Source organism: Meles meles, chromosome 1 (assembly GCF_922984935.1).
Source record: "Meles meles chromosome 1, mMelMel3.1 paternal haplotype, whole genome shotgun sequence".
Taxonomy (NCBI): Eukaryota; Metazoa; Chordata; class Mammalia; order Carnivora; family Mustelidae; genus Meles; species Meles meles.
In genome coordinates, this window is record NC_060066.1 from 20,269,556 (window position 1) to 20,282,682 (window position 13,127).

General features: G+C 39.1%; 1 protein-coding gene across 5 annotated transcripts in view; it reads left to right on the forward strand.

Moving 5' to 3' along the window:
• The window catches only part of ENPP2 (ectonucleotide pyrophosphatase/phosphodiesterase 2), a 111,685-nt gene that overhangs the window by 35,434 nt on the left and 63,124 nt on the right, over nucleotides 1-13,127 (forward strand). For all 5 annotated transcript variants that reach the window (XM_045999418.1, XM_045999434.1, XM_045999401.1 and 2 more), the window contains exons 3-6: nucleotides 4,224-4,379; nucleotides 8,699-8,824; nucleotides 10,849-10,909; nucleotides 12,859-12,956. In XM_045999418.1, the coding sequence (XP_045855374.1) occupies nucleotides 4,224-4,379; nucleotides 8,699-8,824; nucleotides 10,849-10,909; nucleotides 12,859-12,956 (441 nt within the window). The remainder of the gene's footprint in view (nucleotides 1-4,223; nucleotides 4,380-8,698; nucleotides 8,825-10,848; nucleotides 10,910-12,858; nucleotides 12,957-13,127) is intronic.

Here is a 13,127-nt window from a genome sequence, read left to right on the forward strand (position 1 = left end):
TGTTTTAAAATTTGAAGTCCCTATTTTAAGAAAAGGATCTGTAGAGACTGTAAGAGTTATTTTTTAAGATTCTGGAACTGAGTTGCAACTTTAAGCAAAATAACATTATTTAAATATGTAATTAGGAAGGCAGCAATAGAATTTGAATCTCACAAAAGCATTGGCAGATGTCTCGTATGAAAATCTAAACCTCCGTGCTTTTCACACATTTTTGACTTGATCCCTTTTAGGTGTTTGTTTTTGTCATTTGTCTTCCTTGTTGGTTCTGAACTTTTATGGGCGTCTCAGTAATTATGAGACACCACAAGTCCTCATCAAACTGATCCTGCGGTTTTCATCACCCCATTCAATAAGTTATAGAACCTGAGTGCTCAGATTGATGTACTCCTGATTAGGTCACATAAAGGAAAGCTTTACAGATTTTAGAATTTAGACATATAGTAAGTCAGAGAATCTTTCTGTATGGAACCAGGTTAAAATTTTCCAGTAAGGGGCACCTGGGTGGCTCAGTGGGTTAAGCCTCTGCCTTCAGCTCAGGTCATGGTCTCAGGGTCCTGGGATCAAACCCTACATCAGGATCTCTGCTAAGCAGGGAGACTGCTTCCCCCTCTCTCTCTGTCTGCCTCTCTGCCTACTTGTGATCACTCTCTCTCTGTCAAATAAATAAATAAAATCTTTAAAAAAAATTTTTTTCCCAATAAAAAGCCAAGACCTAAAATCTGTCCTTAGGCTGGTGTGGGGAGGAGGGAAAGACGTGAGACTTGGGTATGGAATGAAAAAGCCAGGAAAAAGAGCCCAGGGATCAGAGCTCATTATGGAAGATGGCGGGGATAGTCTAGGCCCTGGAAAGGCAAAGTGAATGTGGCTCTACTCCATCACCTGATTTGACTAAAAGAGGTGCGAAAGTTCAAATTCTTCAGGTTATTGGACTGGAAGGACTACATGGATCAATTCATCTTCCCATTTCTCTTGCTGCCATTGTCAGCAGAGTCCAAGCCAGCCAAGAATGAATTTGGCATGTGTGCCCCCAGTCCGTACTGGCCCCCGAACTTAGCCTTACTTGCAAGCTGTTGGTGAACCTTGAGTCCAACACTTTTTACCATCTGTGTATTTGCATGATGAACACAAGAGCAACACTTCCTTCACAAATCTGTCTTCCGTTTAAGGCTTGGCAAAGAAGATTATCATTAGGGAGAAGCGACTGAGAGAGAGTCAATTATTTTCAGAAACAAAGTGGGGGATACAGTCAGAATAATCAATGCGGTAAGGATACAGTAAAAGTCACGTGACTGACAAGGATGGAGAAAGGCTTAAAATGGCTAAAATTCCACACAGATGTTTTAAAAGTAAAGAGAGAAATAGGGAAGAGATCGTGATGAAGGAAAAGCAAAGGGCATGCCCAGAGGAATATTTCAAATGCGGGCTGGATGCCATAAAGAAGAGAAGGCAGGACAAGTCAGCAACTATGAACAATGTGCCTTTGGACCTCGTAGCATCATCTCAGCGATAAGCCTAGCTGAGAGTATTTGTGTATGCAGCTCATGGGAATGAATTCTGCTCAGAATTTATTAAATGGCCACAGGGTCTGTCTAAGCTGTACCCCTAAATAAAAGAATAATTCAATTATAAGCCCCTTTTCTTATCTTTGTTTTTTACTATAGGGCTTTCTCTATTTTTACTTCTTGCACATCTCAACCTCTCCTCCCCCTGCAGTTTCTTATGGCCAGCATGCACTGTTGCTAGGTTGGCCAAAGTCAATAGAAAAATGTGGTTTTTGAACCAGAGGTATGGCACTGCATTGGAAACCCGACATTATTTCCTAAACTGAGCTGGTGCGGTTTGTACGTGTTTCAACATCCCAGAATCAACCATGCACAAGCGTTTCACATCTGATGGTCTAGTGAATCTGTTTGCTTTACTTGAACTGATCTGATGCCATAAAGGCTAGGATTGGGTGACTCTGACTTTTGAAAGGACAAAGGACTGAGGGATGGGTGGGATGTTCAGATAAATGGCTTCAGTGAACCTGGAAATGTTATTTAACTTCTGTTCTCTGCCTGCTTCTTCTGTTTGCTTGTTTTCAAAAGTAATGCACGCCAGCTGTAAAAAATGAAAAATTCATACACAGAAATAAGGAAATAAGAGTATACATAGCATGTTATCAATAACAATTAAGCTATTTCTATATAATATATATTATATAATATATACTTTATACATCAATACATACACAGGGACATAAATATATATGTTATATATATAAGAGGGATAGAAATAAGGAAACAAACAAAAGATATTTATAAAATCGTAGAAGTTTCAAATAACAGAAAGGTAAAAGAAAAATCCCCCTGTGTCTCTCTTTCTCAGTCATTTTGCTCAAATATGATTCTTGTAAAGAGTTTTTTATGGGGAGGGTGGAAGGGGAGAGGGAGGAAGTCTATTGACACCTGTACCTTTTCTCAATGCTTCTGTCCCCTCTCTCTCTTCTCTGGCTCTGTTTTTACTTTTATATTTATTTATATCCTATTACTCTCTTTACCTCTATTTTTGACACAAAATATGATGTTTAATATTTAATACTGTCATACTGTTCTGTTGCTTTGCTCTTAAAATAAACACATCAATGTATTTTATAGGTCTTTTCATATTAGCCTACACAGCCCTGACTCATTCTTTTAAAAGGCTGGGCAATATTCCATTAATGGTTACGTTGATTCTTACACATATATCTTGGTAAACTTGTACAAATATACATGAGAGGTGAATTCCTAGTAATGGAATTTCTGGGTGAAAGATTCATGTGCATTTCCAAAATGTGTTCTATTTTACAAAAAATTTCATTCCTAGCAACAGATAGGACACTGCTTACACTTTCCATTCATCAGAAATTAATCGTTTTGTAAGCTATGATGACGATAGGGCTTAATTTTTTCCAGTCGGCCAGTTATTCCAGCACTACTTACTAATTAATCCTTCTTTCGCCTGATTAATGCCTCTTTCTTTCTCCAATTGCTTTCATCATAAATAAATTCTCATGTATTTGACTCTATTTTCCAATCCCATCTTCAGCATTGATCTACTTATTTCCTGGTATAAACTGTCTTAATTATTTAACTCCAGAATATACTTTACTATCTAGTCTTCACCAAATTACTCTTACTTTCAAGTGCTTTTCATTTCATGTATTCATTTTTTTGTAAATTTTTAATATCCTCTCCGGTTTAAAAAACTCCTCTTTGTATTTTTACTGTGTTTGCATTGAATCTTTAGGTTCATTTAGGAAGAACTGATATTTCTATAATATTATTTTTATCTCCAAGGTGGTATATCTTTCCATTTAATGAAATCTTTTGAAATATCTTTCTGTAGAGTTTTAATGTGTTCTTCAGGTAGGTTCTACACATCTGATGAAATTTATATCTAGATATCATATCTTTTAAGAACTATGAGGAATGGAACTTCCATTGAATTTTTGAACTTAATTCCTTATATAATACAAATATGTAGAATTTTTGTCTCACCTATTTTTTTCCCTAAATTTTGAGTTGATCCTGAGATTTCTAGATATATCGTCATATCATAGAAAATAAAAAGGATTTATTTTTGACAAGCTGAGATTATGGTGTTCATGTTTGCATAACTCCAGTTATGGGTGTAGATTTAATGGCTGGAAGAGGTCTTATAAGTCTTCTATTTCAGTTCCATATGTTCAGACTGTTCTCTGATCATTTAGGCTCAAATCTCCTTACAAAAAGTTACAGATTTTCAAAGAGGGACATGAACTCTTGTTTCTAAGTGTGTACATCAATGTTCTCTTCTCTTTTGGCATCATTAACATCCGCAGAGACACCAACCCTCCCAGATTTGTAGTAATAATAATTGTAAACAGTAAAATAAAACCATCAGCCAACATTCATTGCACTTACTGTGTTTGACAGACTGCTAAGTGTTCTGCATGGATTGTTTCCTTGAATTCTCATTATAATCTCCAGTTACTTTCGTTAATCCCCCACTTTACAGATGAGGAAACTGGCAGGAGCTTTGGCGACCTGCCAAGGGTCCATAGCGACCTGCCCAGGGTCCACAGCTAGAAGGTGATGGTGCCAGGCTGCTCAGCTAGAGCCTGACTATGTCACCATGCTGTGCTCCTTCCCACTGCCCCTTCTCCGTGATGACAGGACCCATTTCCCAATCTCCTTGCTGTTGCCTCTTGTATCTTGCAGTGTTATCAGACTCCCCCTGGACCAACACCTCTGGATCATGCAAGGGCAGATGCTTTGAACTTCAAGAGGTTGGGCCCCCTGACTGTCGTTGTGATAACCTTTGTAAGAGCTACAGCAGTTGCTGCCATGACTTCGATGAGCTTTGTCTGAAGACAGGTGGGTAAATTTTGGTTCCTCTGGAGACTTGATTGGAGAGCTTAAATGCCCTCACTGTTATTCTCCCTGGCATTTGCACCTTGCTTTAGTCAAACCATACTGTGTGTGTTAGTTTTGTTTCTCGAATGATTATTGATTGTGACTGTTGTTTGCATACCAAGCCTTCTCAAAGAACGTTCTTTGCAACTGCGGTCATTATTTACTGATTTTGGAAATATTTATGGCCAAGCTTTTTTCCCCCCAATCTTCATCATCTGTCTCTTGCTATCAATTCCCACATTCACTGCTAGGGTACATGGACTGAAACTAACAGCATTCTTATTTTTAATTTTCTGTTTTAATTTTAATTTTTTAAATTTTTGCTTCCCTGCTCAGCATACAGCATTTGTGTTTTTTCGTCTTATCATGTAGTAACTATTGGCCTACTCTGATGTAATTCCCCATTCTCTGTGCAGGTGGAAAGTTGTTATGGAGTTCTACTTGGGGTCTCATGCTCAGGGTAGCTCCGAAATATTCCTCTCAGTCATCCTGGCCTTTCTTGGCATGTCTGCTCTACTGGAACCATCAGTAGAATATACGGACTTCAGAATGAATACACTTGAGTTGAGAAGAAGCAGTTTGGAGACATTTGCCACCCTACCTGCTCTGTTTCCAAAGCCCAACACTTTAAGTAGGACCCCGGAGAAACCTTGTAGGCTATCCAGCAGGCCTCTGGGCAGCACTATATGTAAACTCTGAGAAAGATGACCATCAACAGTGCCAAGATCTCTAGACACAGCTTCCTTGACAAGTTATGACTTGTTTTTGGACTTTTATGGTTTAAATGATTCTTTCAAAAATCTGACTCGTATTATCATTGATATTAGCCTTATACTTCTAATGATATCATTAGAAACAGAGACGTTATTCTCCTTTACTAAAGAAATAGCCCTTGATTTATATAAAAACCGACGCCAACTCCCTTACCAGTTCTGGTTTGTTTGCTTTTCCCCCACCAAACAAGAAGGGTTTTATTAGGCTGTTTTCTGTATAATACATTTTCCAAACATGTAGCCATTTTTTTCTTGTTACTTTCCTTTGGAACTTCTCCCAGGTTCCTTAGCCTTGGGTCTGCAAACTTAAATGCTGAGAACCTTGTAAACTGAACATATGGATGGAACAGATGTTCTAGTAGAGCTCTTTGGCTCCGAAACATTATTTCAAACCAGCAGCCTATTATTTCAAGCCAGCAAACCCGGTTGCTTGGCACCGGGGACCTAACTGATGCTCGTTTCCTTTGCACCACGAGCATCTGGACTCTGACATGTCCTCTCAGAGGTCCGGATTCCTGATCTTAGAGCTCCTTGCAAAGTTTAGTGATGTCCCCACTCCACCTTAGCTCTTTCCAAATGTCGTTCATGCCTCTCTTTCCAGATGTAATAAATACAGACGATAACAACATTTTTGAAGTAGTTTGTTTTTTTGCTGTGTACCAAGATTACGTTTGCCAAATGTGGAAGAATCAAATATCAAATAATAACAAAAGGTTGAAGGAGAAAATAAAAGTCCCTGAGATCCTACAGGCCTCAGAGATGGCCTACAGGCCACTTTCCAGGATAAGCACAATGTTTCAGTGTAGACCTTGACTACTATGTGTGTGTGTATGTGTATTTATATGAGTGTATATATGTATATGTCTGGGAGGGTGTGTCTATACTCATATATCTCTTTACACACTGTCCTTTTGAATGCCTAAATAGTATTCCATTGAACAGATGCAACCTGCTTCTTGAGTAACTGATCATTATTTAGATTTCCCCCAATTGTTGCTATTATGAAGAATGTATCAATGAATGTGGTTCATGATTATTCAAATTTTGTTTTCCTTAAGACAAATTCCTAGGAGTGGGATTTTGAAGCAAAGTGTACATTTTAAAAATATAAATATATGATACAAAATTAACACTTCTCAAAGTTTATATTCCTCTCAAAAGGCACAAGAGCCTTTCAGCACTACCTTTTCAACATATTCTCACTTTTAAAATACATATTTTCATTAAAAAATTGCTTTTTCTGATCTAATAGGTAACTTTCTTATTATTCCATAAGGTTAAAGTTTTTTTTTTTTTCTGTTTATTTCCATGTTTGTTTTCAAAATTATACAGCTGACTGATTCCTACCTTGTGTGGTTCACTCTGAACCCTGGCTTTTAAAAATTCCATTTTTACACAAAGCCAATAGTTCCTCAATAAATTCAGCTTGTTAATAGTGATTTTTTTAAACAAAGGGGTTTTCTTATGAAACTAGAGCAGCCATAAAAGTATATGTGTTATATGAATTATCCTTGAATTGGGAAAAAAAAAAAAACAACAGTCCAAGTAACCTTGGAAAATTGCTAACCATTGGGAATAGCAGGTCCTGGATAAAGGAATTTCAAGCATTTCTTCTGCTTGGGAAGCGAAGGCAGAGGAAGAGGGGATATCAAAAAATCAGAGAAAATTTGGATATAAAGGTAATTAAAAAGAGGGGAAATTAAACAGTAGTTGTATGGTTTTCTAGCATGGCAACTAGTACTTCTTTATTCATTTATTCATTTAGTAAAGTGTCTGTTGGTAGAATATTACTAAGTAGCAACATTGCTTCCTAAAACCATTGCCTTCCACTTACAACATATAATAAGGGATGAAGACCTCAAATGTCCTTACTCAGAGAGGGTTTTCATTCTATGTCAAGTAGCATCCCCTTTCCACCCTGTCATTATCTATCAGTACCATCGTATTATTTCCTTCATAGCACTTGACATGAGCTGAAATTATCTTGTTTCTCCTGGTCTGCTTGCCTATGGTCTGTCTTTCCCAATTGGAATAGAAGCTCCATGAAGATGTCCTGTCTTGTCTTTCTTGTTCTTCATGACCCCCCCCCCCCACCTCCAGCACCTGGAACATGGAAAACAAAACAGAAATATGTATTGAATAAATGAATTCATTATGAAGTTTCTTAGTACATCAACCCTGAATTTAAAGAGTTGTGTTTTATTTTCATGATAGTTTGCAAGTAGATGGAATGCATGTTCATGGAATACCTAGCATGTGCCAGGCACAGTCTCAGATACTGGAGACATAATGGTGAAGAGAGATGTGGGTTTTTTTCCCTCCTGCTATGGAGCTTCCAGTCTAGTAGATGAAAATGCAAGCAAAAAAAATATAGCATTCTTTTTTATTTTTTTTAAAGATTTTATTTATTTATTTATTTGACAGACAGAGATCACAAGTAGGCAGAGAGGCAGGCAAAGAGAGAGAGGAAGCAGTCTCCCTGCTGAGCAGAGAGCCTGATGTGGGGCTCGATCCCAGGACCCTGGGATCATGACCTGAGCCAAAGGCAGAGGCTTTAATCCACTGAGCCACCCACGTGCCCCTAGCACTCTCTCTCTCTCTTTTTTTTTTTATATTTTATTTATTTATTTGACACACAGAGAGAGAGATCACAAGTAGAGCAGCAGACAGAGAGGGGGAAGCAGGCTCCCTGTGGAGCAGAGAGCCTGATGCGGGGTCGATCCCAGGACCCTGAGACCATGACCTGAGCCGAAGGCAGCGGCTTAACCCACTGAGCCACCCAGGCGCCCCCCTAGCACTCTCTTTTAAATGAAAATGTTAATTTTCTTAAATATTTACTGTTGATAGAGTTAAACCATGGGCTCTAAATCAAATATGTTCAGACAGAAATCTGTAACCCATCTACTGGCCTCCTGGAGAGGAGGGGCTATGACCCCTTATTGTAGATGGGGCCATATTTCGGTCGATGGTTGGCACTGTGAGTGTTTTTCATATCCCATATCCCTTTCAACTCTACATCTCTCTGTTTAGGACTGGACCCTCTAGCTGCAACTTAGAGCAGGAGAGGATTTGGTTGCACTATTGTTTGTAATTAAATCAAGCTCATTAATGTCAAGCAAAGCTACTTTGGGAAATAAAAGAGCCCAGCTGTAGTTACTCTGCTTAAGATGGTGGAAACACCTACCACAAACCTTACACACCATACATTTTCCCATTTTTTTTGTTTGTTTTGTTTTGTTTTAAGTACAGTGTACAAATGGTAAGGGTTCCATTTTTCCAAAGGAGCCCAATTATGTTTGGCTTCGTACTCTGATTTGAAAAATTAGGAATTCAACCTATTTGTAAGCCCTCCAAATATCATCTAGGCCTCAGGCCAACTCTAATTTCACAAGCAGATTAAATGATGTGGGATTTAGCTCTTTTTGTTGGCAACACTTGTGAGCAATTGTGGCCTCTTTCATTTGGTTTGTGAGAAGCAGTGACAGTGTTTTATTGTGCCGATTTCAGCGGGCGGCTGGGAGTGTACTAAGGACAGATGCGGAGAAGTAAGAAACGAAGACAATGCTTGTCACTGCTCAGAGGACTGCCTGGCCAGGGGAGACTGCTGTACTAATTACCAAGTGGTTTGCAAAGGTACATGTTCCCGTGGGTTGGCTAGAGCTTTAAAAGAGTAAAAACTGGAGATGCTCCCAGGAATCTTGGATGTTGGGGCTGTAACACCTTGGATATGGGTTTGGAAGGAGGGAAGAGGTTGTGTTTTTAAATTTCTCATGATTTTTCTTAGTTTTGCTTCCCTGCATTTCACAGATCTGAAATAATAAAGAAATCGCCCCAAATTCCAGAATGTGGTAGAATTCTAATAATGAAGAGTTTACTAAAGTTCCTGTCTTGGTCTTAGATCAGGTTGTTTGAAAGCAGAGCTTGAGAAGGAATTCCGCGCCTGGAATGTATTGAGGGAATGCTCAGTGGGAAAACCATGTAAGGGATCAAGAAGGAGGTCAGGGCAGGGGGCGGCCAGCAAGGATGTGGTTTTAGGGGAAGTCTCACCTTGGCGTGATTTACTGCCAGGTCTGGAAGGTAAACTATAGCGTTCTTACCCTTGAGGCAGGGGGAACATGACTTTTATACCCATTGGATGTAAGCTATAAACTGAGGCACTAGCAGCAACCTGAAGATGTGTGTACCAGCTGGTAAAGAGGGTCGGGGCATGCACAGTTCCTGTTGTACCCCCAAAGCTGTGCATGCATATCTATCCACTTGGTATGGTCGATTGTGGAATATGATGGTTTTATTCTAATAGTAAATACCAGTCGGTGAACTAACAAAAATATAAAAGATGACGTTTCTGTCTCTAAGGATTTGAAGTTACCATAGCACCCAATTACAGAGGTTAATGGAAAGATCCAAGAATCTTTATGTAAACTTTACAAGTCACTTTATTGTCAAAATTAAGTCCTTCTTCCTAGCTGTACCATGGAACATTTAAGAAGAGTTTCTGTGAAAAGATTTCAGGAAAAAAGCAAATCCATTCTAAAATTTGTGTTCAGTTTGTGGCGGGAAGGTATTCCATAAATCCTGAATTTGGAAACTTTCCCTGCCCAAACAGTTATTGTAACTTTTGATAAAGCATAAATCAACTGAGAATCTTATTCCTTTTCCTTTCCCCCCCGCCCCATGTAGTAAATGTAACAATAAACCACATGAGACTATTAGAAGAGAAAAGACCAGAAAAAGTCCTAGGTGTCGCTGGTCATTGAACCATTCAACATTGGGTTTTGCTGGTTAAAACTTCTAGTATATGTGCTGCCGAAGCGAGCACTAGTTGTAATACTTTTGTGAGAGCCCTGGGTTACTAGATATGCGGTAAAACTCCCCCCAGTTTAAGGAGCAAGTTACGAACCTACCCAGCTGTCAGGAGTCAGATTCTTGTTGACCAGGGTGATTTCCGACGGTCAAAATATGTGATGTTTATTTGCCTTAGGGCCATTTAAAGCAAATGCTTTTGGATAATTTTCATTTCCTCTAAGGAAGCCTTGTTGTTAATGTTTCTTTGGTTTTAAACCTGAGCTCTTTTCTGTTCTCCATTCTTGACGGGGTAACTCAGGAAAGCTCTTGGACCTTGGAGGAAGAGAAAAGTGAAAGAGCATTGATTTTTTTTTTTTCCCTAAAGTCAGGACTGAACACCGATCCAGTGGCAAATCATCTTTCTCTTGCAATCTTCCAATCTATCATTCCTGAGCATTCTAAGCCTTTCCCCGCAACTGAAGGGAAGTTGTGCCATACTTTCTATGGCTCTGCGATGTTCAGTGGTGGAGAAAAGAATGTTCCATCTAATGACCAAACAGTTTATTTCTGGAGGGAAACACACATGAAATTTTGTTCACTGACGCCACTGATGTTTTTATCTACAAACCATTTAGACTCAGAAGGCTCGCATAAACACCACTTGGGGCTATTAAATATTAGCTTTTCCATTATGTATGGGTGTACTTTAGTAAGCCAAACCAACATTGGACTTTATTTCAGTTTCTGTTTAGATGGTGTCCCATAAGCAAGGAGTATCCAGCAAGACACGGGGCCTGGGGTTGCGGTCTTTAGGGCTCTGGCTGGCATTGACCATGAGACTCACAAGTGAATTTACTCACTTTCCCTCATAGGAGAGACACACTGGGTAGATGACAACTGTGAGGAAATAAAGACCCCAGAATGCCCTGCAGGGTAAGTGCCTTTTATAAACATGATGAAATTTTACATATCAGTTGATAAAATATCCCAGGATCCAGATAGGTATATGGTGGCAAACAATGTAAAAGCTGAGATCATCTTGTACAGGTAAACTTATACTCAAGTCCTTGTAAGTGATTAATTCATCGAAAGCACATCTTGAAGTAGTGAGTTTTTATTTTTATTTTTTTAAGATTTCATTTATTTATTTGAGAGAGAGGGGAGGAGCAGAGGAAAAGGGAGAAACAGTCTCCTTGCTGAGTAGAGAGCCTGATGCAGGGCTCGGTGCCAGGACGCTGGGATCACGACCTGAGCTGAAGGCGGAGGCTTAACCGACTGAGCCACCCAGGCGCCCCAAAGTAGGGAGTTTTTAAAAGCTTTTCTCTTATTGCCTCTGCGCATATTGAAGACTGAATATCCTCAATACTTCACCAAAGCTGAAGATTTTACGAAGTGTATGTAAATATCACCAGAAAAGGAAAGAAACATTTCTGGCATTGATTTGTTATTTATTTATTTATTTATTATTGGAGTTTTTTCTGGGAAGGCTGGTTCTGCCCTTTTTGGCAGAGGGGAGGGGAGGACTACAGAATTCTCAAAAATATCATCCAAGCTGGTAACTCCTACTGGACGCTGCAGGAACTTGACAACTGCTGAACTCTGGGTGCAGCCAGGCTTGAGTGACCCCCACGGCTCAAGTGCGACCGGCGTGAGACAGTTACTATGCCTTCCAGGAAACTGCTGAAAATTCATGGACCCTTAAAATGCCTGGCAGAAAATAAATTTTCAACAAGTGTGTTTTCATGAATGTATCTGTTCAAGTGGATTTTTGTTTTTCGGCAGCCTAGCCTGCAACGCAAAATCCGAGTATTTCGATATTGTCTTGATTTTCATCTCCTTCTTTGGCTTTAATGAGCCACTTGTACCTCTTTGGACTTTCTGAATGGAATAGCCGTAGTTTCTGACTGTTTAACATGTGTTTCGGTTATTCTGGGGGACAAAGCGTCTAGCAGTAGAAGCCCTGTTAATGCAGAATAGTCACAACTATAATAAACTCTTTAACAGTATCATTATATGTGCTTTATCTGTGACGCATCTGAAATACGCCTTATTTGTTATGTGGCTTCAATAAACTCAAGTCAAACTATCAGGAAAAAATGTTTTCCTGCAGTTTAGTATTCTCAAGTCTGACTGGCCAATTCTGTCCTCAGACTATAACCAGGATCTATTTTTATCAGATCCTGCTCTAGTTAAATGAATCATCTGGTCCTTTATTGATGAACTTTTTAAAGCTCTTCATCAATTTTGGTTATTTTTAAAGTTATTTTTGACTAAACCTAAAAGAATTCTTTTATAAGTTTTAGACAAGAGTTCCACTGCTCTAAATTTCATGCTCATTTACCCATTCATTCATGTATTTGATAAGCATTTATTGAAGCCTTACTAAAGGTCTACGAAATAGAAAGATGGATAAGACATAAACTATGCATCAAAATAATGTAGTATGTATGTGAATGAAAAAAGAGGTATGAATTAATATCTTAAAGGAATTCAGAAGTGTGAGCAGCTAACGTTATAGAAAAGGAAACCTTGAGGTGGGTTTTAAGGAATGAATAGGAGTTTTCTGGGTAGCAAATGGGAGAACACCTATTCCAGGCAAATAAAACAACTTTATACAGTGTGAAAAACCTTGTTTGTAGTGTAAGAGGCGGCAAGGGAAATCTGGAGTCCAGCCCCTTCCCTGGCCATTTTATGACCTTAATCACTTAACTCTGGACCTTGGTCGTCACAAATGCCATGTGGCTGGCAGCCTAGACCTTAACCAATAGCCTCACTTGAAGTTTCATCTTGGGAACTCCTGGTCTCAGTTGTGCAGAATGAGAAGGCACAATGGAAACTTTGTGGCAGGACGTTTTCTAAAGCTTAATATGTTATTCTTGAAGGTTTGTTCGCCCTCCGTTAATCATCTTTTCGGTCGATGGTTTCCGTGCATCTTATATGAAGAAAGGCAGCAAGGTCATGCCTAACATTGAAAAGCTAAGTAAGTCCTTTTCATACTGTCTTCTCATCAGTATCCATGATCTGCCCAGTGCATGCTCAGCTATGGGCTTTGAGAGCTATGGACAAGTAGATATAGTCTATTATTAGAAACACAGAAGTGATTGTAACTCAAGTCTTTGGTGGCTCGCAAAGTGGAGTCCCATACATGAAG